Below are 27,980 nucleotides of genomic sequence, written 5' to 3'. Positions count from 1 at the left end.
CTTTAAAAAACTGTCTTTTTATTAAATCAGCCAATGCACTGAACATCTACTGGCTGCAGAGCACAAAGAGTCTGCAAATCTCTCTCCTAGTGTAGATGGTTTCAAAGCTGAAATGATGTAAAGAATCAGCTGTAGAACTTAGAAAATAAATTATTCGGTCCTACTTTCAGGGACTGAGTAGGTCTGAAATGAAACGTAGAAAGCTATTTTATTTAAAAAGCTCTCCAGATAAGAACCACTGATTAAGACTCTGTGGTCTTATTTGGGGAGTGCAGGTCTCTAGTCTCAACTCACTGCCTGGCTTTATGACAAGCTGAAGGCTGGTAGTCAGGTCAAATCGTTCAGGATAATAAGCGGCCTTTTAACTTCTCCAGGAAGAAGAGTGAATTCCCATTATTTGCAATTCTGTGAACTTAAAAATGCAGCCAAGTGCTGTAAATTGGATTTTTGATTAAAAGCATGAATTGGTTCCTTCTGCATTCTGTCACCTACACACCTGTTCTGTCTGTCTCACAGAGGAGGAAGAGGACGATGGTCTCTTCGATGATCTTCTGCCGGCACCTTTAAGGCACAAGGTTCCAAACCACAAGACTCTTCACCCTGAGGTATTTCCCACGCCTACTATATCACAAAACCAGCCTGAGAAATGGAGAGAAAGCACAGGATGCTTCAAAGCAGAGAGTATGCCAACAGTCCTCTGGGCAAACTTTATAGATTGCGAGGAATCCAACAGTGAAAATGAAGAATCAGAAATCCTAGGATCAGCTCAAGGAGACACGGGTCCTGTCTTCCAGCCCCAGCAGAAGGCCGATGGGGAAGTACCGCAGTGGGAGGTGTTCTTTAAAAGAGATGACGAAGGCACAGACGACTGTTTGGAAAACCTCCCGTCTTCCACAGAGGCAGGGGGCTCCCAGTCCCCTAAGCTTTTCAGCGATTCTGATGGGGAGTCAACGCACATTTCTTCCCAGGCCTCCTCTCAGTCAACACACATATCAGAACAAGGAAGTCAAGGCTGGGACAGCCAATCGGACACTGTTTTGTTATCTTCCCAGGACAGAAACAGTGGGGATGTTACCTCTTTGAACAAAGGGGTCTATAGGCCAGGAATCAAAGAGAATATTCCTGCCCCTCAGCCAGAACAAAATGTACTTTGCCTAAAGGACACTTATTCGGATTTCAAAAGCAGAGATCAGGATGTAAATATACTTCCTAGTGCTGGAGAAACCACCACTCTAAGCAGTGGGAAACAGATGCTTCAGGAGAAAAGGCCATTGACTCTTAGCAGCAGTGCGGATTCACAAAGCTCCTCTGATTTTGAAATTCCCTGCACTCCAGAAGCTGAGCTTCCTAAACAAGAACATTTACAGTATTTATATGAGAAGTTGGCAACAGGGGAGAGTATAGTAGTTGAAAAAAGAAAAGGCTTACTTCATTCTAGAGCAACCACTAAAAAATCTATACTAACAGATACCAGTCAAAATCATAATAGATAAAAATGGAATACTTAGAAATGATCCTATTACCTAAAAGGCAGCAGTAAAGAGGAAATGGATGACCAAAAAATAGAACAGAAAACATGACACAGGAGAACTAAATCCAAACATATCGACTGTTTTCCAGTCGCTGACTTGTGTGTGACTCTCTGCGACCCTGTGGACTGCAGCACCCCATGCTTCCCTGTCCTTCACTACCTCCCAGAGTCTGCTCACACTCATGTCCAAAACACATCAATAATTACATGGGAACAGGGGAAAAGAAGTAAACCAACAACGTTTAAATACACAAAGCGAAAACAACTGAAAGAAAAACTAATACATGATTACAACTATAACAGAATAAGTTTAGAAAAATAAGGATATGGAAGAACAGAATGGCACCCTCAACCAACTGGATTTAACTGATAAAAGTACACTTCAGAGCAGAATACAAGCTTTTCGAGTTCACACAGGATGATGTTCACCAATGGATTATATCCTAGGTTATAAACACACTTCAAACTTAAATAAGCTTGAATCTATTACTATAAACTGATGGCTACAGAAGAAAGTCAGCCTCTTACCTACCTCAGGTGTTCCATCATCTTTAAGAATGTTGTGGGAAGACAGTGGTAAAATTAAAATCTAAAGAAAATACTTAAAAGGCATTCAACGTCTTTAAAATCCACCAGTAGGTTATGTATGTGATTTAATATACTTATTCACAGATATTCATAAACACTTTGGTTTGCTGATATTTCATATTAAGAAAGCAAAAGCAGAGCTTTCACTTAAGTGGAGTCTTTAAAAATCAATTTGCAGATCAATGAAACTGAAATGCATTATCACCAGGCTGCATTGTAGATAAGCCAAAAATAAGTACTGAATCCATAAGACTAATTAAGGTTATAGGGCAGAATCAGTGGGAGAGGAGAATAAACCGGGTGTTCAGGGGAGCCAATACCAAGTGGACCTAGGAAGCCAGCCCTCTTACTTGTCCAGAAGGGAATTTTCCATTACCAAGTGTTGGGCGAAGGATAAATTAGCCCGTGTCCATTTACATGGGAGGAAAACTGGACAGTGACTTTTAAGTTTCAGCTAAGAAATTGGCACCAGAGAGGGGTAACCCAACGTGATAAGGCTGAGGGCTGGGGGCCTGGTGCTACTCCTTTCTGTTCTTTGAGGAATATGTTGAATCATAATTTACAGCAAGTGTCTCTGTCCTAAATTACTCAACAATTGGTTTATTAATACATACACCAACAGAGACTGGGCTGAGCACCATAATATAGCTGCTGGTGAAGGAGCTGAAGAATGCAGAGTTTTAAGGGGACACGGAACCTTTTTTCTAGCTCAGATGCTACCCTGAGTTTTTGATGAAATACACTCTACAGACTCAGTGTGACTGGGGAAGAATTATATATTCTATTTTGCACAGCTCCCCTATGAGTACCATTATCTAAATTCAACGTGAATATAAAGTCACTAGAGATGACCAGTGGCAACTACAAAATGTTTAACTCTCATAACTACAACTGGCCTATTACAGGAACCCAGAGACTTCATTTTTTATTTTTAGCTCTAAAAATTAATTATACTTCATTATCATAAGTCATATAATCAAATGTAACTACTGTATACATCTGTACATACTCACTGACCCTTAAGACTTCATCTTAACAGTAGAGCTTATGATCCAAGGTGGGTGTTCAAAACATGCCTGTAAACGTTCTTCTGAATATATTTGAAGTATTTTATAATCACCATCAATTTAATATTCCATATGGCCATATTTTTATTGTTTTAGGTGTGATTCTAACATAATAAATGCTAGCTGAATGTATTTAATAGCTAAGAGTACTAGAACAGACTTTGATCAAAAACCCTGCAGTGATCACCGAATATTTTACAGTATAGAATAATTACAGCTAATACTGATAAATGGTACTTCCTCTGTAACAAGGCGTAATTCTTTCACATACTCTTTACTCCTCACAACCACCCTATGAGGTAGGCACACTTACCATCTGCATTTACAAAGGAGGAGGCTAAGGCAGAGGGGTTAGTTCATTAGTAAGACGTGAAGCCAGAACTCAAACAAGACACTCAGGCACCCCAGGCCATGCTCTTAACCACTGTGCACTAAAGCCTCTCAAAAGAGCATAAAAGTGGATAGGATTAATTACCTGGCTATTTGAGTTTTACTTCAAGAATTGTGATGTATAAGTGAAAAAAGTTTCAAAGTGCCAAGCTATATTATCACAAAAAAACCCCAAGGCTAACCATATTTCCTTAGAGAGGAATCCAGGACTTTTCAGTTTTTTTAAACTAACAGTAGAAACTGATTTTTTTTAAAAAATCTGCCTGAAGTTGGTCAAATACGTTAAAAGCAGTCAAGTGTAGTTTCTGACTGTGGGGATGCTAATATTAACTGCGGCAGTCTAAGCCCATTTCTTCAGTGTGTTTAGGGAAGACAGCACCAACCTCCTCGACTCATGAGAAGCACAGGAGGACATACACAGGGCCTAAGACTTGCTCAAAGGTTATCAGCTCTAATTCTAAAATTCCTCTGCACTTCCAGGCAGAACTTAGCAAAACTGTTTAAGTACTTGTGACTAATGCTCAAAAAATTTAAGCATCCATCTACCTTATGCTAAGTAGAAAATGGTACTTTAATATTCAAATACATGAGCCATGACAATAATAAAACTTTCTTAAAAGTAATATTTAAAAGAATGGTATAAACCTTTGGTTAATCTCAGTAACAGGTAGTCAGGAATGCATCAATAATTTTCTGCCCCTTTAGCTTTACTGAAAATGACAGTGAAATATTCAGAAATGCAGCTAAGGCATAATAAAAGAAAACCAAATGCTAAACTAAGTTTATTTTGCTAAGAGAAACTGCTTAACTATAAGTAAGTGCAGTCTAGATTTTGCGCATATGTGGGGAAAAAACCCTGAGCTTACCGTGTGTCAGAATCCTTTTCTGTAGATACGGAAAACAGTGCTTGCTATCAATACAACTTGAACAGTGGATTAATTTACAGCTTTAACTTGATCTAAATATTGTAAACTTGATCTAAATATTTCCCTTGCATATTTGCTTGATATTGAGAGAACAAATTCTGACAACTTAGGAAACAAGAAGCTAGATGTTGACTTAAAATAGTTAAAGCTCCCAACAGCTTCATTTAGTTTCCATTATTTTACTGCTTAAGTTCAGCTTTTTTAACGACTCACGGTTAGTGCGGGTATTTAAAATGTCAGAAGCTCATTACATTTCTATTATAATAAGGACCAAGTGCGAGTTTACCGAAAATAGTTATTTTTCCCTTTGTTCTCCAGCTTTACATTTCTCTAACACAGAGTAGACAAGATCAAATAACTAGGCAGTAAAACACTGACCATGTTACATCTTGAACCTGTGAGAATTGTAATTCAAAGTAAGTCTGGCCCCTGGGAGCAGCTGTAAATTTGTGACTTAAAAAAAAAAAAAAAATCACTGACACCTTGTGACTTTTTTTTTCTAATCAAGAACAAGAAATGGCACTAAAAAAATATTTTTTTTCTTTGGCGCCTCCAAATTTTGGTAAGCAGAGCTACTCTGAGGCTCCAAACATGTAAACAATTCACCCTGTACTATGAAAAAGCAAAGTCCTGTGACAGCAATATTAACAAAGTGCAGCTTCTCCCAAGAAGAGAGGTTAAGGATTAAGATGTGAAATGCTGCATTCCTGAAGTGAGTTCAGTTTTACCCAAGGGTTCTGTGGGTCAGGAATAGCAAAAGCCAGACTTAGCTGCTGCTGCCACTGTCCTGTTGGACACCACGTCCCGGGATCTGAAGGAGATGAAAATAGTTTTTTCCCCAACTTAGGTTTCACTATGTAGGAAAAAAACAAAACAACCCCCTTGCCCCAAACAATATAGTCACTTCAGTCTTCAGAGTTCAAGTAATAAATGGTCTCATAATTCAGACACATACTTTGGCCAAGCCAATTTTAGCTTTATCACATTAAAAAAATTCACGTATAAAATAAGTATCTGTTCAAAATATAGATCACTTCTTAAGAAAGGCATGCAGGCCCTTTATTAATTATAAAAATAATTAAATTTAGTGGCAAGGAAATGTTAAAACTACTTGAAATTCAGAAGATGCAATGTTAATTATTGTGTGGAACACTATCATTACATACAGCTGTTCTAAAAGGATAATCTTTTTACTGTGGAGACCAGAGGTATTCAGCAGAGATCGCCTGATTCATATTATCAAGAGGGTCCCATACAGTGCTCCACCTCCCCTGCTTGGCACTCCAAAAGACCCTCATGGCCCCATGCCCCGTCCTTTCTAAGAAGTGCATCAGCCAGCCATTCTAGAATTTTAGGGAAACTTCAGATACCTTTCTTCTATAAGATTAAAAAATCTTTTACTGGTTCAGATATCCACTCCTCCTACTGGTCTAGACTGCTTCAAAATATTAAATCAAGCTGTAATTAAATTTTTTTACATTTAATTTTAGACCTTAAATTTCTATATCATTAAGATACCAATGTTTTAATGAAAGTAGAAAATAGAGTATAATTCAGTATCACCTATTTGTCTCAAATACAAATACAAAGAATTGTAAGTAGGTAAACAGGAATGACAGTAACAAAAATAGAACTTGTGTATTTGTCCAATATGAACTAACTCTATTTCTCTAAATTCAAGGTGTATGGCAAATTGAATGTTCAATCTTAGCAACTGTTACATCATCAGTTTAACACTTAAACACTGAAGGAGGCGTTTCTCTATATTCACATAGACTTCCTCTTAAGTATATAGCTGTTGATTTACAAATAGTTTTCCTTTCATGTTTGGTATCTAACCACTAAATATGTATATTTAGAATTAGTCTATGTGACCCTATGTTCCTCTCTTCAAAAGTATCAGTAATGCATTTGGTCAATAGGCTGAAAGGTGAATTGTAAATCATCGTAGTGTATAATCTTGATAATATGAAGAGTCCAAAATACTTTTAAAATGTTAACATTAGAAAAAACACTATAATCGTCATAAGTTCTATTTCCTGAAAATTCAGTTGAGGTAACCTCTGCAAGTCACAGCTCCACATTTGCACACAGTTCTGGCCCTCTTTTTGGCTGGGCTGTGGTCAATAGAATCTGAAGATACATCTCCAGAACCTGGATACATAGAAAAAGAAATACAAGAGAAAGACTTAAGAATTCATAATGAGTTTCAAATTTTGTATCAGTTACAAGTATAAGTGTGAATATTCAGAGACAAATTAATATGAAATGTCATGAAAGGATGGTATAGGCTAGTCAGAGGTAAAGTGTTTGTTATTACCCGATATTTACGAGGATGGATTTGTGAAATGATGAAACTTACTAGTAAAATTCAATATACAAGCATTCATTTCATAAATTTCTTAAGAGCCATAAAGCAAGGTCAAATAGTCACAACATGTAAAGGGCATCATACTTAGAAAAACAGTATGTGTTTTCTTTCCTAAGCAAAGAAAATATAGTAAAGCACATAAAATTAAGTGTTCACAGTAAAGCAAAGAGAATTCAATGTTCTTTTTAAAAGCCAGATTCAAGTAGGAATGGAATAAGCTCATATATGATTTACATCATATTTTCAATCTTTTGAATATACATCTTAGTAAACATTCAGAAATGTAACGCTAAAATTTTTTAAATACAAGTAATACTGAAAAAAGATCTTATAATAAATAAGCTTCTATGTGGAAGTTCTGAAAAAAGCAGGCAGCAACGTGATGTAAAGAAACAGCATTACTCAGCCCCCAAGGTCAGGCAGACCTGAATTCTAGCACTAGCTCTATCAGATTAGCTTTGTGCCCTTGATTGAAAAGACAAACTCTTATAGCCTTTTTTGCCCCTTTCTATTTAGTTAGTATTTAGTTTGGTTCAGATGTTCTAAGGTCTTCTATTCTAATTAGATTTTTCACACTGAAGTTCCATCAAAGAAACTATTTGAAAATCATACCTTTCATTTGATAATCAAAAGTGAGCTCTTCTCCAGCATTGATAGTTCTCGTGGAAAATAATGCTATTCGGGGAAGACGGGTATCGAGGTTATCAATGAAAACATTGAACACCTGAAGGTTTGGGTCACACTAAAAAGGAACATGAGATCCCACTTAAGTAAAAATGACATGAATAAGCTCTTCTATATGCTATGTAAAATCATTAATTTCCCAGAGTATTAGTGTTAAAGTCTATGAGAAATTAAGTGGCTTACTGTTTAGAGAGTTTTGAGGCATGCACACTGAAAAAGTGTTCCCGTACAGAAAATTTCAGACATAAACCTAGAGAAAGTAAGTTCACATACATCCACTATGCAGCTTCAAGGATTATTAACATTTCTGTCATTCTTGTTTCATCTAATCCCAACTTCTTAATTGTTTCTGGAGAATTTTAATACAAGTGTTAGATAATATCATTTCACCTGTAAATATTTTAGTAAGGCATATATATATTTTCTGCTTGTTTCTAAAATTTTTAATTTAATATTTTTGGAGAATGTTTGACAGCAGTAACTAAAATCATGGGAAGTGAAACTGCAGATAAGCAGGGACTACTACATCAAAAGTTTATTGAAAAGCCTAGAAACAGTCAAAAAAGGCCCACGCAGAACATCCAGAAATAGAAATAGATTATTAAAAGTAAAAGATGGTCTAGTAAGGCTTAAAGAACTGCAGTAACTGTTCTTAAAAAATCATATCATGCAATTTCATATTGCATGAAGTATCATTTCTTAAAACTTTTGATTGGAATTATTCATCATTTTGAGAACTCTACACTAAATTCTAGAATATGCAAGGAAGATCCAGTCAATCATACTAAGAAATAAAAATGACTGTTAAATTGTCCTTGAATAGAGTTATCTATTTTGAAAGCATTTTGATTTTATCATTAAGGAAAAATTAAATGTTTAAGTAAACCAGTAAACTAAGATGTCAGAAGGTCTCTGATATTTCATTACTCATCATACACTAGTTTCTTGGTATAAAACCCATCAAAAGATTATCATGGGCTACCTTCCTTCTGTGGCCAACTATAAGACTTACTCTGTGAGATACATTTTCCTTATATCTATAAAATGGAGACAATGTCAATCTCACAAGCCTAAAACTTTGTTATCCATTGAGCACTAAATAGGTGTCTAGTAACTCCTAACCTCCCTTATAGTTTTTATAGAGTGTAAGTTTCTGGAGTTAAGGTTCTAACTGTATTAAATTTGTTCTAAATTTAAACTGTTCTAAATTTGTTTCAAATAGGAATTAAGAATACTAATTCATAATTTGGAAAAGTAGCCCTAAATACTTCAGTACTCTAGAAATCCTAACATTTTAGAGAACACAGCAATCTTTCTTTAGTCATACATCCTAAATTTAGCTGTGTTAACTTCTGTAACCCATATAGCTGTGTTAATTTTTCAACATTTTACCTCTTAACTCCTCTGGTGATTAATTTCCTTCTCTATATGAGGATAATACCTATCTTATAAAGTTGTTGGAAAGTTTAAATGAAGTAATACATGTGAAGATTCTTAAAATGGATAGTATTTGGTAGACACCTTGATGAATTTTCCTAAAAGAGCAGTAATACCAGGAATTAACAGAAAAGGCCCTTGTATTAAAATACTTTGGAAATAATGAAAAAGTATATAATTATCCCTCAAGTACAGAAAATCCTTTAAAACAGTACTAATTAGTCCTGTCTATCGTAAGTGGCCCTAGTCCTGTCTATAATAAGTATCTCTTACACTGTGATTCACAAAATGAGACACATTTCCATATCGAGCTGCATCCACTGTGAATTCGTCAGATTCATAGTCCAGATCAAAGAGATACGTGATTCCTTTGTTGTCATATAACTGCCCACGTCTCTCAGCTTCCTCACTGGTGATTACCTAAAAAGAAAAAACTATATTATATGGCTGTTGCTGAAGGAACATTCATCCATAAATCTATTAATATATTAATTGCCTTCAAGTGCATAAAAATAAATAAAAGTGCCATCAAAATAAACATTTACATAAACTATTCTAGAAAAACTAGATGAAAAGAGGTGGGGAAACGAGAGGAGAAAATGAGGGTGCTAAGTATGACTATTTAAATGAGAATTAGGATAACCCAACAATTATCAAGCTGAAATAGTATAATACTTTGGTTCTGATTTATTGATATGTTCAATATATTAATACAGGAGCTAAACGATAGCTCTCTGTAGAACACACCAGAATGTAAAGAACTAAGTTTACAAGTATCTGTGCTCTATAGCTAATTTTCCTATAATTAATCTGTGTGTAGTTACAAATGGAAATAAGTTGCAAATACAGGAGAGAACGTATGTTAAATCCACAGTTAACTGTATGGCAAGTTTAGTTTTGTAGAACAGGTGGTTTTCATGCAATTCTGCAACTCACGACCATCATCTATAGAGCTCCGCTCTGAAGAACACAGCTTCACCACATGCTCAGATTAAGAAACCAAAAATGTCTCAAGTGATTCATGGTGGCAACCAAATTCAGCTACATTTATTAAACTCAAAAAGAGAATGATTTGATTATATGAGATCCAGTCTCCTGAACAGTGATTTATAATAATCTGCCATTGTCTAAAAATTTAAGGATCAAAATAGGGATGCAATTTAACCTGAGAATTCTGGGTGAATGCAGATACTTAAAGGTGATCCAGTTCCAAACAACTTCTAAAATATCTGAGTTGACAACCCCAGATATGCAGTCACACTTGTATTTTTCTAGCCACAGCCTCTCCCACCATTCAGTCTGGGGAAGAATGGTGCAGGGGTCAAGATTCTAGAGCCTTGGTTTTGAATGTTGGTTCTTTGTTACTATTAAGTGTCCCTGGGTGAGTTGCTTTATTTTTCTCTGTGCCTCAGTTTCCTCCTGTATAATAACGGAGAGAATGCTACCATGTCATAGAGTTGCTGACAGAATTCATAAGTTAAAACACAAGGTGCTTAGAATAGTATGCAGTAAATACTATCTTCTGTAGATCTACACTGCATGTATAAAGACAATTTACTTAGTATTTGGTAATTTAGAGAACAGTCTTTGTAACCGAGTTACAAAGGATTTGGACATTCCTTGCTGGCGGATGCAATACCTGTTTTTATGTGTATTTTATAGTACTTGGTCATAAATCGTCCACTTACTCTACAGTCTCTCCTACTGGTACAAAACCGAGTTTTGCCGACTACGCATAATCATATTTGGTCAAATGGAGGAAGTGAATTACAATTTAAGTTTCCGGAGCCCAGCCTGGTACTCTGTGATGACCTAGAGGGGTGGGATGGGGGGAGGGAGCCCTAAGAGGGAGGGGTAGGGATACATATATATATGACTGATTTTCGTTGTTGTACAGCAGAAACCAACACAACATGGTACAGCAATTTTCCTCCAGTTAAAAAGTAACCACCCCCCCGCAAAGTTTCCAAGTCAGGATGTATTTATATCTGATTTTCAAAATTGTCTTAGGACTCTTGTGTAAAAATAGTTGTCATATTTTCAAATTTACAAATGCCAGTTTCAGTGACTATGACTGGGTGTTTGTTGAAAGATGACTACTACATTTGTCATTAATTTTTTGATTCATATTCAAGTTTATATTTTTAATGATACCAGTGAACCCTTCTTTCAAACCTGAAATTTGTACATATTTGCAACAATTATCAAAACATACCAAATGTTTGTCACGGAGGTTAAAAAGGCAACTTTTCAAAAGCATAAACCTTCCTTGTACATTATCTGCTATGAGAGAAGGTGAACGTACCTCTCCAACATATTCCATGACAAAACTCATTCTTTTAATCTTCACAAGGGTTTTTACACCCCAGCCACAGCCATTGCTAGTTCGAAAGATGCACAGTGAATACTGTGTGCCTTTCTGTACGATCCTGTTGGGACAGTCGGGTCCACATTGACACCTTGAGTTGCACTCGTAAATGGGGGTACCAGGTGGGATTTTAATTTGTTGATTTTTATTATAAGCCAAAAGAACTCCAGCTTCAGCAGGACAACATTTTTCAAAGAAGCAATCTGTGCATGAACAACCAAAGGTAGCTTCATTTACTAAGCTGATTCCAGGAGCTGGTTTGTATTCATTAATGTAGTAGAAGTCTGAAGGTGGCCCCTCTAAGTCCACAGTATTTTCAACAAAAATCATTCCTTTGTGAGTCTTCCTTCTGTTGAGTTCATCCTGCCATCTCTGCAGGGCTATCCTTTGTTTAGCCTTCTTCACAATGTATTCAGCAACAGCAGGTTTCAAGGCTCTGTGATTTTCTTTTAGAGTTACTGCTTTGCCCTTCTTTACCTGAGATAGATAATTATGCTTGTCATTAGAGAACTGCTGAAGTAGTAATGGGCACTTCAGATTTTGCAAAGGTTCCCAAGTATTTGTAGAATCTGGCCATCCTTTCCATTTTACAAGATAATATTCCATATCCTTAAAATATAAAAGAAAATGCAAATCAGATTATGACATATCCATTTACCAAAAATAATTTAATATCTTGAAGGGTATTCATTATTATTTTTCTTAATAAAATTCATAATAGTTACAGGTTACTAGCAGATGAAATACAAATCATAAAATAAAGCTGTTTTTCTTTATATTACATAAAATATGTACAGAAAACTTAGATATAGCATAATGTTTGACCACAGGCAAGAGTCACACCTGGAGAAAGATAAAAGTAATGAAATTCATGAATATGTTACCAGTGATCAAGTTAAACAAAACAGTATTTATCTTTATATGGAAATAAGTTGTACCAAAACGAATTTATGACATAGGTCAGTGGCTTGCTTGGCCAGCACAGCCGGAGGCACCACCCTCTAAGGTCTGTAATAACCAATTCAATGGACATGAACTTGGGCGAATTCCAGGAGACAGTGAGGGACAGGGAGGCCTGCAGTGCTGCAGTCCATGGGATCACAAAGAGTTGGACACGACTTGGTGACTGAACAAGGTCTATAATTTAATATTTTACATTGGATATGAGGGTAGTTCCTTTTCATTAATGTCCAGGACACACACAGCTCCCTAGATTTCCCAGAGTGAACTGTCTCCGTCATTCCTGGCTGCATGTCGCTACTGAATGTGGCTGGTCCAAACTGAGATGTGCTCTATGTGTAACACACACTGCCCTTCGAAGACGCAGCACAAAAATAATGTACACTGTTTACTTTAAAAGCACTGATTACACGTGGAAATAATATTTGGGGTTAAATTAAACGTGTTATTAAAAGAAGTCTCACCTTGTTCTTTCCATTTTGTTTAACACAGTTATGAGAAAAATTTTTTTAAGATTATAGTTGTCCTTTGGTATTCACCAGAGGATTGGTTTCAGGACCCCTCTCAGATACTAAAATCCACTATGCTCAAGTCCCAAATGTAAAATGGCACAGTATTTGCATACAACCTACTTGTATACTTTAAATCATCTCTAGATCTAATATAATGTGAATGCTATATAAATAGTTGTCAGCGCATGGCAAATTCAAGTTTTGCTTTGCAACTTTGTTTTTCAGATATTTTCTCTCTCTGAGGTTGGTTGCATCCTATGGTGCAGAACCTGGGCATACAGAGGGCCGACTGTATACACCTGTAGTTTGTATCATATTTCTATTGAACAGCACAACTCCAGAGACACTTGCCTGTGGCTGGATTAGGTGACAGGCCCTCAAAGCACCAAAGATCAAATATTTTGATTTATCTTTCAGACTGCTGTTGGTCACCATGGTACCCAAAATCCTGCTCTCCCACGCCAGGAGTCAGGCTGTGTCTTCTCCCAGTGCTGTATTAAGTTTCTCTTTAAAAAGCTAGTCTAGCGCGCGTGCATGTGTGCTAAGTCGCTTCCACTGTGTCCGACTCTGCGACCGCATGGGCTGCACCCTGCCAGGCTCCTCTGTCCATGGGAGTCGCCAGGCAAGAATACTGGAGTCGGTTGCCATTTCCTCCTCCAGGGGATCTTCCCAACCCAGGGATCGAACCTGGGTCTCTTCCATCTGCACTGGCAGGCAGAAGTCTAGTGTACACACTGTACGTAATAAATTGTTCAAGTCTCAATTTTCTTTGTTCTCTGGAATATCGAACATATACCCATGAGTGCCAGGGTCAAATGTCTTCTGAAATATAAAGTAATTAAACTGCATTCTATGGTTTTTAGTTAGCATTTTAATTCATAGATATTGATAAAAAATTAACTGGGATACATTTGATTTCCCCTGAAATTTTAAATAGAGGTTCTATTATAAAATAAGGGTGTCATACTAGTTCTAGTTTATTATGACCTGGCAGGTCCAGAAAATGTACTGAGGCACGATGGGGTAAGGAGCATTAAGGCAACCTGGCTACTCAAGGAGCTTATCTCCATGTTTTATTATATTCTACTCAATACACAATAATGCTTGTTAATGAAAAGAGCTCTGCTTCTCTGTGAAATTGGTAAAAATGTTTAGTCAAAAAAAAAGTGAATTAAATTATGGCATGAACATATGCACAAAAACTGTACTTCTATGAAAATATATACCATGATTCCAGGGAAGAAAAAGCCTAGACATATATTGAAGTGTTAGTCAAACTGGCTCACTGAAACATAACATGGGTTTCTCCCTCCTGTCAGGTGACTACAATTTGCAACTGTTGTTAGCACATAAACGCTCAATTACAATGAGGATGGTTTGGCATTGTGTAACATTACCTATTCCCCTTAATTATAAATAAAAGTTACATTTTTCTGATTCCAAAATAAAACAGTGCAACCCTGGTCCTCTTTTTTTTTTCCTGCTACAATTTTTCCTACCATAGCCCTGAGTTATACACCAGAAGTTGCCAGCAAACAATGAAACACTAAAAACACTAAGCCACTGAAGTCAGCTTTCAAAATAATACATTGTTCAATGATGAGTCATTTGCATTTTTAGTGATTATTTTGTATGTTAATTACATTGTACCTACTTAACTTATGGATGGTAAAGGTGCTTCTAAAGTATGAGTGCAATGTAAATATTAGTAACATTTTATTTCTACTTTGTAGATTTCTTCCATTTTATAAGAATGAAAATTTTACTTTTCATATATATGCCTCATTTTACTTTTTATATAAAAAATTTCCCTTTTTAAAAAATAAGATAATTTTATACAGAAATCAGTTTGACTTAAATGCAATGACTTCAATACCCTAAACTCTCAAATAAAAGACAAAACTTAAGTCTCACAGGATGTCAATATCTTATTCAGACACGCAGTCAACTCTTGATTACCTATAAAAATGGAGTGGAGTCATAAGAATGATCCATTAATCACTCCTGTATAATCTGGAATGCATCATATGAAATTTTTTCTTCAAGACATTTTCCCCCACTATGTTTGGCTTAGGTTAAATTCATTCAAATATTTTAGTGTCTATAATGAGCATATGGAAGTTCAGTCACTAGGGGGCGGGATGAGATGTAAGATAATATTAGCCTTTAAGTGTAAAATCTCACTGGGAAAGGAAGGCAGTAGTATGTAAAATAAAGAGCAATGCAAGGTGGTACAACTTTAAAGGCCAAAAAAAGGAAGACAATAAATACCACTAAAACATAAGGAAATCAATATAGGTCAATGAGAAAAAGGCACAGAGGAAGCAGAACAAACTACGCTGTGAAAGACTGACAGCGTTTGTTGCGCAGGGCACAGGGCAGGCAGGATGAGAAACACAAGCGAAGCTTGGAGCTAAGATTTGCATGAAGTATCCAGAAAGCAGTGAAGAAACAGATTTAGCTAGCTTTGAGGTTGAGAACACTGAAGCAAGAGATTAAACTGCAACAGCAAGAGAAGAGCAAATTTGGGACAGCCTTGAAACCTGACTGCGGCATCTGAGCTTTGTTGTAGGCCAATGGTTTTAACAACTCTTAGAAACCATGGTGTTTCTGTAGGAAGTGTCATTCAAAATAAATACATTTAGTTTTATCTTGTATATTAAAACATTTTACCAATCTTCCAACTGCCAAGCCAACTCAGTCCTCATCTGGCCATTCCTTAGGCTCTGGTATCATAGTTCTCTCTCCATTTTTGTTCCTTCTCTGCCTTCTTTGCTGAGATCTCTGCTCATCACTTAAAACAATGTAGTCACTCAGGATTCTGTCCTTGGTCCCTTTTCACACTAAACAAGTGTTTGTCTCTTTTGAGAATCTCCAGAGAGCTACAGACTTTCCCCTATCAAAAGTTACATGTATGATACAATGGGTACTTTCAGGATATTTGGATTCTAGCCTAAGAATTCTTCCTCTAAACATTCTCTCTGCGCAACCTCATTACTCCAATGGTCTTAACTGTACGCTGACACTCCCAGAATTTTAGCGGCAACCCTATGGAGTCAGTGACCTACTGGATGTCCAGTAGGTTCTTAATCTGCCCACAGGGAACTCACCACTGTTCCTAAGCAGTTTTCCTCTGTATTCTCATCAAAGCAGCCTTACCCCCATCTGCCTGGTCACACAAGCCGCAAATCAGGAGGTCAATCCCCCATCAGCGAACTTCCTTAGATCCTTTCATCCATCTCTATTAACATAATGCTATTTACTTCAAGCCTTCAGTCTTGCCCAGATTATGGCACTCATCTCCTACTGGTTTCCCTGCCTCTGGACTAACAACAATCCATCTATCCTTCTCTACTGAAGTATAGATTTTTAATAAAAACAAAAAGCAACCCCCCCAGCACACTACCAGTCATTCTGTTATTTTCTTGCTTAAAAATTTTAATGGTTCTCCCACTGCCTAAAGAATTAACTCCAACTTCCAATTATAACAAAGATTATTCTTGATTTGGTCTCTGACTCAGTGTTCCAATACGGCCCCATTCACACACCACCCTCCAGCCACACTGAACTGCTGTCTTCCTACCTTTATGTTGCTCTGCTCACACAGTTATTTCTAGTTAGAATATCTGCTTCCATTTGTCTACTGAACACCTATTTCAGTCTCATCTTTTCTGTGCAGAAAAACACCCATTTTTAAAACTCAGCTCAAATGTCATCTCTCCTGTGGAGTCTTCCTTGCCACTCTTGACAGAGGAGGACTGATTATTGCCAACTTGTGTTCCCATTTCTAATAGAAACTATTGGGTTAGCCAAAAAGTTCGTTTGGGTTTTCTGTATGATCTGATGGAAGAACCCAAACAAATATTTTGGCCAACTCATTTGCAGGAGGGAAGCAATCTTATTCCTGGTAGCCCTAGCACCAAGCACAATTCCCCACTATATCCTAGGCACTTACTAAACGTTTCTGAATGTGTAACAAAAAATCTGACTACTAATATGTACGCAATATTAAAAAATCACAATAGTAACCATATGAATCCTTAAAAGAAATACAAGCTGTTCAACTTAACCTGAAGATAACAATTCATGGGTTTTTTAAAATACCTGTTAGTATGTGTTACCTCTTGCCTGTAGCCACTAAAGAGGTAGCAAGCACAAACTCTTTAAAATGCATGTATGTGGGAGCACAAAAAAGAAAAACAATTAAAATCTACCTCTCATTAGCTAATTTTCCCCTGCAAGTTTTGAGATCATAATATTCCATATTAATGGTAGAAGAGCATGAATCTGAATATGAAAATCACACTGTTACGTGGGAACACAGTTTGAGAATTATTCTGGTCAATGGAAAGTCACTGGATTTTCACACCACTGATTGAGAGAGTGTACGTATTGTGAGGATTGGGTTAGAGGCCCAAAACTGACACAAATGAACAACACGACCCTGGAAAAGTCATGGAGCTCTGTTTTCCTGACCTCTAAAATTTAGGTTTTAGTCTAATGATTTCTATTATTCCATTTCTTAACAAACCACCCTAACTGCAGCTGTCTTTAAGGAATGACTATGGTGAAATGTGGATATTTTGTTAGTATGTGTCATTCAGTCTAGTGCTAGTCCTAGAGACAGAGAATGACCTGGAAACTTTAAGAAGTCAAACCTTTAGGTAATATTTATTTAATATTTGATTCCCAAGGACTTCTTCAGTGATGAGCTGAGTTTGTCAATAAAGAGCACTCACAGTTTTGTCACAAACTTTTCTGCATGAAGGGGCAACAATGCCAAACATGTGGCATTAAGGAAAAAAAAAAATCACACAGCACCGAGACTCCAATTCACATCCTTTGAATTCCACTGGACCCCAACAGAAACCCATCATGGTAACCGTCCCATTGTTCCCCCAGTTGGTATTCCTTCCCCATCCTGAGTTGGCTATTCCGGACCTTCTCCATTTCCTTCCAGGTCCCTATCCTCCACCTCCCCTATTATTTTTGGGAGGTTATTATTTCTCTACACATAGCCCTGACTTTTGACTTTCCACCCTTCCATGGACGTGGAACTAGAGATGAAGGGGACTGTGGATACAGCAGGAGAGATGCCCTTCCTCCACCAATTCCCTCCCTCTCCTGTCTCTTCAGTTTCTTGCTCTCTCCTGATTTTCACTAGCATCTGACTCTCCCTTAATTTTTTAAAAGCAAAATTAAACTAAACCTCCTTTGAGATATAAATGCTTGAATAAAGAAGGGATCTCTAAAAGATATGATAAATTACTAAAAGTTTAGAGATCAGAGACTAAGGTCACGGGGTGGAAGAATTTTTTTTTTTTTTTTTTAGTATAAAATGCTTTATAACATTCAATTTTAAAAATCACATTATCTAGTCAGATATTTTTTTAAATTAAATTAGCAACACTCTTAGACCCTACACATCCCTTCTTGAAAGCAAGAGTTCTTGAAGAGTTGCCCATGCTACTTGACTTTACTTTCTCACTTCCAACTTACTCTTTAATTCATTCTATTTTGGCTTCTTCTATCCAAGCCACAGAACTGCTCTAAGGGCATCAGTGACCTGTCCCCTCCTCAATCCAGAGGGGAGCACTCCACTTCTGCTTTGACCCCTCTCGTCATGACTCTGTCTTACTGACGAGAACCGCTCCTTGGGCTTCCATGGTTTACTCTTCTGATTCTCCTACCTTTCTTGCCAGTTTGTGTCTGTCCTTGGACAGCTCTTCCCTGTGAGCACCCCTTCCTGCTCCTTGATCTTGGCTCGTCTCCCCTTTTTTTGTGTGGATTATTGCAGTGGCCTCTTATCCTTCCAACCCACTCATGGTGCAAGAGCCCCCTTCCTGACCCCTCTCCCCCATGTCACTCCCCTGATCAGAACTTGAAAGTCAAGAGCTCCTCTCTCTGCCTACCAGAAGTGGCACTTTCTGGGCCCCGCCCCATCCTTCCAGCCTCATTCCAATTCTTCTGGCTTATTATATTCCATCCATACTTCGAAGTCTTTGCAGAAGTTAGGCTCTCTTCCGACTCAGGACCTTTCCCCATTATCTCTACACCCTTTAGTACTAAGTCTGAAATCAGTTCCTCATGGACAACTGCCTCTCTCTCCAGGATAGCTACAGCCTTCTGTTACACTAGCCTCATCTCAACTATTATTAAATTCTTGGTACAGTGATAGTTAAGGTTTTTCTACACTCACCAAAAGGCAAATTCCATGACAGCAGGGACCATACTTCTGTGTCATTCACCGCTGAGATCGCTAGTGCCCAGGGTGTGACATGATAGGCGGTAGAAGACTGGAGAAATATCTGTGGGTTAATGAAGGGGTAAGTGTACCCAGTCCCGACGCTTCAGTCCCCATTCTTCCACCAATCACTTCAAGGGCAATGTCACCAGTCAGTTCGCTCTTGATTTAAAGCCACATTTCCAACCACCTGTCTTCCTCAAGTTGGCTTAGAGGGTCAAGAGTCTGCCTGCAATGTGGGATACCTGGGTTTGATCCCTAGGTTGGGAAGATCCCCTGGAGAAGGAAATGGCAACCCACTCCAGTACTCTTGCCTGGAAAATCCTGTGGTCGGAGGAGCCTGGTAGGCTACAGTCCATGGGGTCGCAGAGCTGGACACGACTGAGTGACTTCACTTCACTTCACTTCCAACCACCTACTGGTTCAGCTCACTTTTAAATGTTCTCAACCTTCTTCTCCAACCTCAATCTGGCCCCCTATCCTACTCCTCCTTATATTAAGCCTCATCTTCCTGTCTGGGTCTTGGTGAATAGGACTACCACCAACACCACTGCAAGCTTTCCAGTGCTGGATCCCCAACCAACTCCCTGACTGCTAACTACAGACTGAAATTTTACATCCTTGATAATTAAGCAAATCATCTACTTCTTTTCATCTTGACTGTCACTACTTTAGCTCAGACACAATCACTTCTCGCCTACATTACAACAGCCTTTCAGAACATGTAGGCTGTACATGCGTCATTTTCCTTCCTGCTAATCCGCTCTCTCCCTCACTGAGAAGAGAAAACCCTCGGGATGTAGTGTCACACTTTGTAGAACCAGATGATGCTCTCTGCAGTAGGACGGCTGGAGTTCCTTCACTTGTCTCTCATCATCTCCAAATCCCAGATCCTTCCCCTCCATTCTCTGTGCTAAAGCCTTAAGGTGAGACTCCATTCGTCTTATGAGGTCCCAGCTGGATGTAATCTTTTCCAGGAAGCCTTCTCAGAGTCAGCCTAGGCCTTCCTCCCACCAATCATGTCAGATGTCTGTCCTAGCGCTTACTAGTCAATACCGCATTGGTTGGTTTACTTATCAATCTTGTTCACTGGTCTGTGAGCTCCTTAAGGTTAGGGACCATTTCTCATTAATCTTTATGTTCCCGTTGCCTAATGTAGCACTTGATACAAAGAAGAATCTCAAATGTTTACTGAGACTACAGAAAGATGAATCAGCAGACATCAGTCAGTAAATTGGTGCTGTCATTTAAGCATGATGCTATGACGACCTGGTCCAACGGTCATTGTGAGGACTGGAGAAACCACTGACATAAAAAACCAATTCATCAACCATGAACTAAATACCCACTGTACACTTCAGTTTATAGTAAGACATAGTCTTGGCCCTCAAATGGTGGATAGTTAAGCAGGGAAGGTATCAAACAAAGCCACAAAATGTGACACGTTTTAGAATAATGACAAGAACAGTGCTTATCCTGAATATAAAGGAAGTAATTTTGCTGAGGTGAGCAAGGAAGGAGCCTCTGTGGTTGGTGTAACCTTTCAGCCGAACTTTGCAGGCATGCAGGATTTTGCAAAGGAGAGAAGAAAAACAATGTTTCAGAGAGAGAAATGGATGAGAAAAGTCAAAAGGCACGAAGGTGCATGATGTGTTCAGGAATTAGAATATAGGCTCTGTCTGTTGTTAAGCTAAATTCTCAATGCTCAGAAGAGTGCTCAGCTCATACTACACATTCAGTAAGCCTTAGCTACATGGAAGAACTTTCTAGCATATCAGTGTGGTTGGGAAGTAGGATATGTTATAGGAGATGAAGCTGGGAAGGGGTTTTGAGGCCCAATGATAGAGAGCATCAGTCCAAAGGGACTCAGTTTAGATTGGCAGACACCAGGGAGCCACTGAAAGGGCTAAAGGAAGGTCCTAGTGCAATCAGAGCTGTGTTTCAGGAACTGTAATGACTCTGAAGAAGATGGTGCTGAGACAATCTCTTTTATGAGCTAAATGGAGGGGAATATGTAAGAAAAGGACAGGGTCATAAGATCTCTCACCTGCTCTGACTGTAAGACAGAGACAGACAGAAACGGTAGACATACACTGAAGTAATACTGGCTTACAGATTCAATAATCTGTGTTAGACAGGAGAAGAAGTGAGGGATATAAGTGGGCTGCCGAGGACATACGTGCGGGAAGCGTGCTTATTCCAAAGTAAGAAACCAAAAGTAGAAGGCTGAAGGACAGCAAAAGTTACCCAAACTGAACTGTAAGACTAAGAATTCTGGATAAGAAAAAAGATTGGCAGCTCCTTCAATGTAAGCAGATTCCTTGGTAATTAACTCTCTATCAAAGTGGAACAGGAATTAACAGCAAAAGACAGAGGCATATGGTCTCTAAGAGGTAAGACCATATAATGAGATGACCTGTTAGATTTAGAGGGTAGGGAGGAAAGAAGAATTTATAAGGATAGGTCACTGTGAAGATTATAATTTGATGAAGCTAGATAGGGGACACTCAATCAGGATGCAGGTTTGATGGGGAAAATGGGTACAGTTTTTAATATGTTCAATGTGGTTACCCACAGGGTGCCCAGTTTGAAATGAAGCTCAAAAAGAAAACAATGCCTCACAGAGATCTGAGGGTCACTAGCCAAATCAACAGAGAAGGCAATGGCACCCCACTCCAGTACTCCTGCCTGGAGAATCCCATGGACGGAGGAGTCTGGTGGGCTGCAGTCCATGGGGTTGCACAGTCGGACACAACTGAAGCGACTTAGCAGCAGCAGCAGCAGCCAAATCAATGCAAGTAGAGACCACGGAGAAGAGGCCATCCACAGAGCAGCTTCCAGGTGAGAAGAGGGCCGAGAGCGCCTTGGCGAGTACGTATCGACATTTCAGAGGAAGGACAGGCAAGAGACAGCAAAGGAGCTTCCGAAAGAGCATTAAGAGAAACTGGTGGTGGAAAGAGTGGAGACTGAGGTGAGAAACAATGACAGCACATGCTGCTACCACATGACCACCACAGGCCAGTCTGCTAACAGAAACCCCATGAGGTGGTACTGTCCACTCATCTCAGGGAAGAAACTGAAGGAAAGAGAACCAGGTAATGTACTGAAGGTCTTGCAACTAGTACACAGTAGAGCCAGAATCTGAACCCAGGCAGTCTCTCCAGGACAAAAGGTTCAAGGAAGAAAGAGTAGCCAACAGGGTAGGATGTTGCAGAGAAGGAGAACAGATCTGAGGTCCTCAAATGTGGCAGTTTAGGAAGTCACTTATAGGAGCATAAATCAAAATGGAGTGGGTTAAAAAGTAAGACGGGAAACTACAAGCAAGCTACAGCACAAACTTTTCTGCAATCTGTGTATCTGATAAGGGACTATCTAGAATATACAAAGAACTAGTACAACTCAGTAAGAAAAAGACAACCCAATTCAAAAAAATAGGTAGGGGCTTCCCTGGTGGTACGGTGGTTAAGAATCAGCCTGCCAATGGAGGGAACACAGATTCCATCCCTGGTCCGAGAAGACCCTACATGCACGGGGCAACTAAGCCCGTGCACCGTTAACCCTGAACCTGTGCCCTAGAGCCTGGCTCCGCAACAAGAGAAGCCACCACAGTGAGAAGCCTGCGCGCCACAACTAGAGAAAGCCTACATAGCAATGAAGACTCAGTGCAGCCAAAAAGAAATAATAAATTTTTAAAAACTTTAAAAAATAGGTAAAGGATCTGCATAGATAGTTCTCTAAAGAAGATATACAAATGGCTATAAGCACTGGAGAAGATGTTCAGCATCATTAGCCATCAGGGAAATGCAAATCAAAAGAATGAGATGTTCCACACCCACTAGGACAGCTATAATCAAAAAGTCAGATAACAGTATTGGTGAAGATGTGGAGAAATCAAAACCTTCATACACTGGTGGTGGGAATGTAAAATGGTGACGTCACTTTGGAAAACAGTTTGGCAGTTCCTCAGATGGTTAAACCACAGAGGTACCATGACCCAACAGCTCATCTCCTCGGTATATATCCAAGAGAAATGAAAACATGTCCATACCAAGACTTGCATGTGAATGTTCATAACATTATCTATAACAGCCCCCAGACAGAAACAACCCAAATGTCCATCAAGTAATGAACAGATGAATCAAATGTGCTATGTCCATATGATGACATTTTTGGCAATAAAAAAGGTACTGATATATGCTACAGTATGAATGAACCTTGAAAATATTATGCTAAGTGCAAGAAGCCAACCATAAAGGACCACATACATACTATATGATTCCATGTAGATGAAATGTCCAAATAGGGACATCTATTGAGACAGAAAGTAGATTAGTGGTTGCTGAAGATTAACGGGAAAAAGATCTGGAGAGGTTTGGGGGGCGATGGCTAAGCAGTATGGGGTTTCTTTTTAGGTTAATGAAAATGTGCAACCACTGCTACAACCAATTTTAGAATAATTCTGTGAGTGTGCAAAAAGCTTTGAATTGTACAGCTTCAATTGGTGAATTGTAGGGCATGTGAATCATGTGTCAATAAAGCTGTATTTAAAAGTTGATGGGAAATGAGGAAGAAGGAAAAGATAGGAAATGCTTGAGTGGGGACGCAAGATCAAAGAAAGATTAGGGAAAATCTGATTTACCAATTAAGATAAACCAGTGGAAAAATAGCACTTGATTAAAAAACAAAGACATCAAAGATTAAGCAAAGTTCTAAAGGCGATGGGCAGGGGAAAAAAAAGAAAAATAGGTGCAACCTCTGAACAAAGATACAGATAACTGGTGTGAAGTAAGTTGAGAGTTCATACTTGAAGAATCCAAAGAGGCAGAAGTCTGCAGCTGAGTATGAGAGGGTGAGGGACAGAGTAAGAAGTCCAGAAAAGTTATAATTGGGAAAACTGGTGACAAGAATGGAAGAAGCAAGCAAAAGATAAAAAGCCTGTCCTGTGGAACTGAGCAGTGTGAGAACAGAAACAATATGTAATGGAGCCAAGAAGTGTGATTCTATGACCCCTGCAGCTATACTAGCCAGGCAAGAGTTCATAAACTGAAACGGCAGATGACCGGGCTCTTTGGGGGCTGAAGACTGCAACCTTGAGTACAGAGAGTGCTGACAGTGTAGGTGAAATTTTGCTGGTGTTTAGTTGCTAGGCAGGTAAATGTTTCATCACAACATTCCACTGAGTGAGGAAGCCAGTGAGACCAAAAGAAGATGGATGTTTCAAAGGAAGAATCGGATTTAATGGCAGAATCCATGTGGAAGATGAAAGAGAAGGAAAACAAGGAAAACAGGATTTCTGATTGATTCACCCAGAAGAACTGACAGATGAACAACCAGAGTTCTTACAGAATAGGTAGGCAATGGAGAGATGAATTACTCAAAAGCATCTGGTAAAGTTTAGATTGTAAGAGCTTCTTGAAGAACAACCCTGCCATTTTCAAGAGAAACAGAAATACAGGGAGGCCCAGGGAAGTTAAATGACTTTTCTGGAGTCACAAGGTACTAGACAAAGGCTAGAAATGACTGAACTCCAGGCTGTTCTACTGCACAACAAAACCTCATTGCTATCTGGAGTTTGACAGGACGGCAGGAAATACAAATGGTGATGCTTCTTGAGATTTGGTAACATTAAAATTGGCTTGAATTTCTAGGTTCATCTCAGGTGACTGATAGTGGGGAAATATGATTCAGGAACAAAACGAATGACGGGAGAAGCCAATCTGAGCTAAAACATTTGCTCTGGTAATCCACATGGAGATAATCAAGAGTTGGATGTAGAATGACATAGGCACCTTGAAATATTTGAATGTAAGAACATTTTATGCTTCAAAATCCTTTCAATGTTAGTTGGCAAACAGATGACAGGACATATAAATTTATCATGGCTAAGAATTGTAACCATTAAGAAGAGCTTTGCTTACTTTTAGGGTTATTTTTATGTTACAGAAACATGAAATACTAAAGGGAGGTCTGATTAGGTCTTTTTTAAGGGTCTAGATATTTGCCTTACCTTTACTACCTTGTAGTCACACAAGTATTCCACCTCATAATTGTTTAGATTCCTTTTGGTGATTCCAATCGATTTACATGTGAGCTTTTCTTTTCTACATAATTCCTGAAGAGTATCAAGTGAAACTAGGCAAGGCACACACCAAGCTACAATAAGAAAATAGAATTCTTTACTAATGAAATAGCTACTCCATTAAAATAAAATAAAACAAAAAATCTTGACTTCTATATCCCCACCCTTCAACTGGCAATTTTATAAGACTAAAAATTCAAGAAACCATTTACATGTCTAAGAAAATTTAACCACTGAAGAACTATTTTGGTAAATATTTCTTCCTGGATTTTCTCACGCGTCTCTGCCCTACTATATCAATTTCCACTAGGCCACCTGAACAAAATGTTTCATGTCTATAAGCTTTCATAAGATTACACACAGATAGGCTGAGATAGTATTTTTAACTTTTTCATTGTATTCTATATAGAATTGCTGTTTTAGTCAAATGTAGACATCAAGCACAAAATTATTAAAGATACATCTTAAATATATTTTAAAATAATCTTACATTGTTAAAAAGTAATTTTCCCTTTCTTTTTGTCCAGCAATAAGAACTGTAATCTAATTCTATAGTTATATACTGGTGACATCATATGATCCACTTGTCCTATTTGGGAAGGTTGTATGAAATTTTAACTTCAATTCTGCTCATGCAGCAATGTAGTTTAGCAAGGTAAATTAACCCAAGAGCTACAATAAAATAATGAAGAGTATACTGAGTTTTGTAATACTCACTTCCTGTATTGTTTTCAAAGCCAAGGATGACAATACAGAGTATTCAATTTACACCAAGCCTGAAGAAAATTAGATACACTCATCATCAACCTTCTAGAAGCCAGTAACAGTGCTGTGGAAGAGTCTACCCTCAAATTCCTGTTAAGAGTATGCCACCACACTGCATTAAAAATAGGTTAACACAGGGTGGTGATAACAGCAGCTAAGACACCAAGCTCCCAATACAGGGGCTCAGATTCAGTCCTGGTCAGGGAACTAGATCCCATATGCAGCATCTAAGATAAAAGATATGGTGTACCTCCAACTAAGACCTGGCACAGCCAAATTAAGTAAATAAATATTTTTTTAAAATAGGTTAACACAAACTGACATTTAGAAACATAGAATAAACTTGGCTTTCCGGCTAGTGCCACGAGAAGCACCAGAGAGGATCAAGGGTCCTCTGTTCCAGGCCCCGCGAGGCCCCCTAGCTACATGACTGTAGGGAGGTTTCCATCTTTCTGGGTTTCAGCTTCACTGAAAAAAATGTGAGGGCTGGAGTAAACTGGGAGTAAACCAAACAAAACCCGTCAGTAAACGCACGCTTTACTTGGCAGCTCTCCAAGGTAGTTGTGATAACCTTTTGGGTTTGGAGGTAATTTTCCAGAAAGAGAGAAGAGCTGTTCCTAGTATACTCGTTCCTCGCCCTCCCAAACTCACCCAGGGGTCTCATGGTCAGAAAACCTGAAATATGATTTCCAGCCGCTCCACCCCCCAAAAAAGAACTCAGTTCTAGATCAAGAAAGTGAAATGTATTTTCCCCTAAAAATTTTGAGGGGTGTTTTGGGGGTAGGGGAGTAGTGGAAATACAAACCACCCCTTATATCCATCCCTTCCATTTAAAAAGCCTCAGGATGTTTTGTGTAGAGTTAACCTCGTTATGCTCATCACCTGGACTTTCTACCGAAGGTGTATCTGTCTGCTGTTCCTACCAATTTCACTTAGTGCAAGTAACAGAAGAATTCAAGACGCAACCCTCCACGGAAATGCTAGTTTTGAGAGTAAAACTTGGAACACACGACACCGCAACCCCCCTGGTAACCAATCTGACTATCTCTAATAAAGTAGAAAGAGAATTCATTGGTAAGAATAAACATTTCATGACCACCACAAAAACTTGACACTAGTTCACACTAACCCCTAGCGGAGGAAAAGTTGGGCGATAATGAGTCCATAATCCATGCGGAGAGGCGCAGTGCTGGAAAACACCTTTCCGTTTCAGAAGGCATTGAAAGTTCCAGTCTTGGAGCGCACGCACAAACACACGTTCAGCACCGAATTCTTTGGCGACCACAGAAACAGAACGCAAGTTCCCTCCCGGCGGGGATGACGATTCCCGTGAGCCAGGGGCTAACGCCTCCAGTACCCACTTAGTGGGACTTCCTCCAAAGGCGAACCGGTCCTCCCCGTGCGTCCCAATCGGGGTACATCCTCACTCATCTATTTTCTTAGCCTTCACACCTCTCTTAGCCCCGACCTCTCTCTGCTCCTCCGACACTGAGGTCACACCCACACCACCGGGATCCTCCCGCTCCCAGTTCCAAAGCTAGCCCGACTGCAAACGTCCCGCTCAAACCATCACAAAGGAGTCGCGCCCCCCTCGTGTCCACGGACCTCGAGGCGCGCAAGGATCCGCCGTCGCCACCCGGGTGCCCCCAAACAGCGGTCGGGAGGGGTGGGGTTTCTGGGCCGGCCGGCGGCGGGGACTGGGCCGCCGGGTCCGTGGGACGGCAGCGGAGGGCGCGGGCCGAGCCTCGCAAGGGCCGGGCGCGGGAAGCGACTGCGGGCAGCGGGCGGGCCGAGCCGCGAGGAGGGTCAGGGGCCGGGGGCAGGGAGGAGCCCGCGGCGCGCGTCTCGGGGCCGCAGTGTCAGTCGCGCGGAAGGCGATGTCTCGCCGCGTCGCTCTGCGGCCGGCCCGCGCGTTCCGGCCCGGCTTCCCGGGCTTCGGGAGTTTGCCCGGCGGACAGGGGACAGTGCGGGGCGCCGCTCTCCAGCCCTCACCTCCTGGCGCCTCGGCCCCGGCCGCCGCCATCTTGAGGAGCTTTCATTCAAACTGGCGCGGTCTGA

At 39.4% G+C, this 27,980-nt stretch overlaps 2 protein-coding genes across 8 annotated transcripts in view; one reads left to right on the top strand and one right to left on the bottom strand.

Annotated features, from left to right (window-relative positions):
• DCLRE1C (DNA cross-link repair 1C) overlaps window positions 1–14,284 on the top strand; it is a 49,463-nt gene extending 35,179 nt beyond the window's left edge. For all 3 annotated transcript variants that reach the window (XM_060397385.1, XM_004014239.6, XM_042230578.2), the window contains one exon: window positions 517–14,284. In XM_060397385.1, coding sequence (XP_060253368.1) covers window positions 517–1,493 — 977 coding nt within the window. In that variant the 3' untranslated portion in view covers window positions 1,494–14,284. The remainder of the gene's footprint in view (window positions 1–516) is intronic.
• On the bottom strand, window positions 2–27,968 carry SUV39H2 (SUV39H2 histone lysine methyltransferase). Of its 5 annotated transcripts, none has more exons than XM_015099594.4 (6): window positions 27,915–27,968; window positions 25,086–25,231; window positions 11,300–11,971; window positions 9,268–9,414; window positions 7,486–7,615; window positions 2–6,656 (listed from the first exon to the last, which is right to left on the bottom strand). In XM_015099594.4, the coding sequence occupies exons 1-6, from the start codon at window positions 27,943–27,945 to the stop codon at window positions 6,550–6,552; spliced, it is 1,233 nt and encodes a 410-aa protein (XP_014955080.2). In that variant the 5' UTR covers window positions 27,946–27,968; the 3' UTR covers window positions 2–6,549. The 5 variants fall into 5 exon arrangements, with proteins under 5 accessions (XP_014955080.2, XP_042086514.1, XP_060253369.1 ...); XM_042230580.2 differs by lacking the exon at window positions 27,915–27,968 and adding an exon at window positions 27,528–27,817; XM_060397386.1 differs by lacking the exon at window positions 27,915–27,968 and adding an exon at window positions 27,052–27,355.
• Between the last annotated feature and the right edge of the window lie 12 nt (window positions 27,969–27,980).

Source organism: Ovis aries, chromosome 13 (assembly GCF_016772045.2).
Source record: "Ovis aries strain OAR_USU_Benz2616 breed Rambouillet chromosome 13, ARS-UI_Ramb_v3.0, whole genome shotgun sequence".
NCBI lineage: Eukaryota > Metazoa > Chordata > Mammalia > Artiodactyla > Bovidae > Ovis > Ovis aries.
This window is presented reverse-complemented; position numbering and strand designations above follow the sequence as displayed.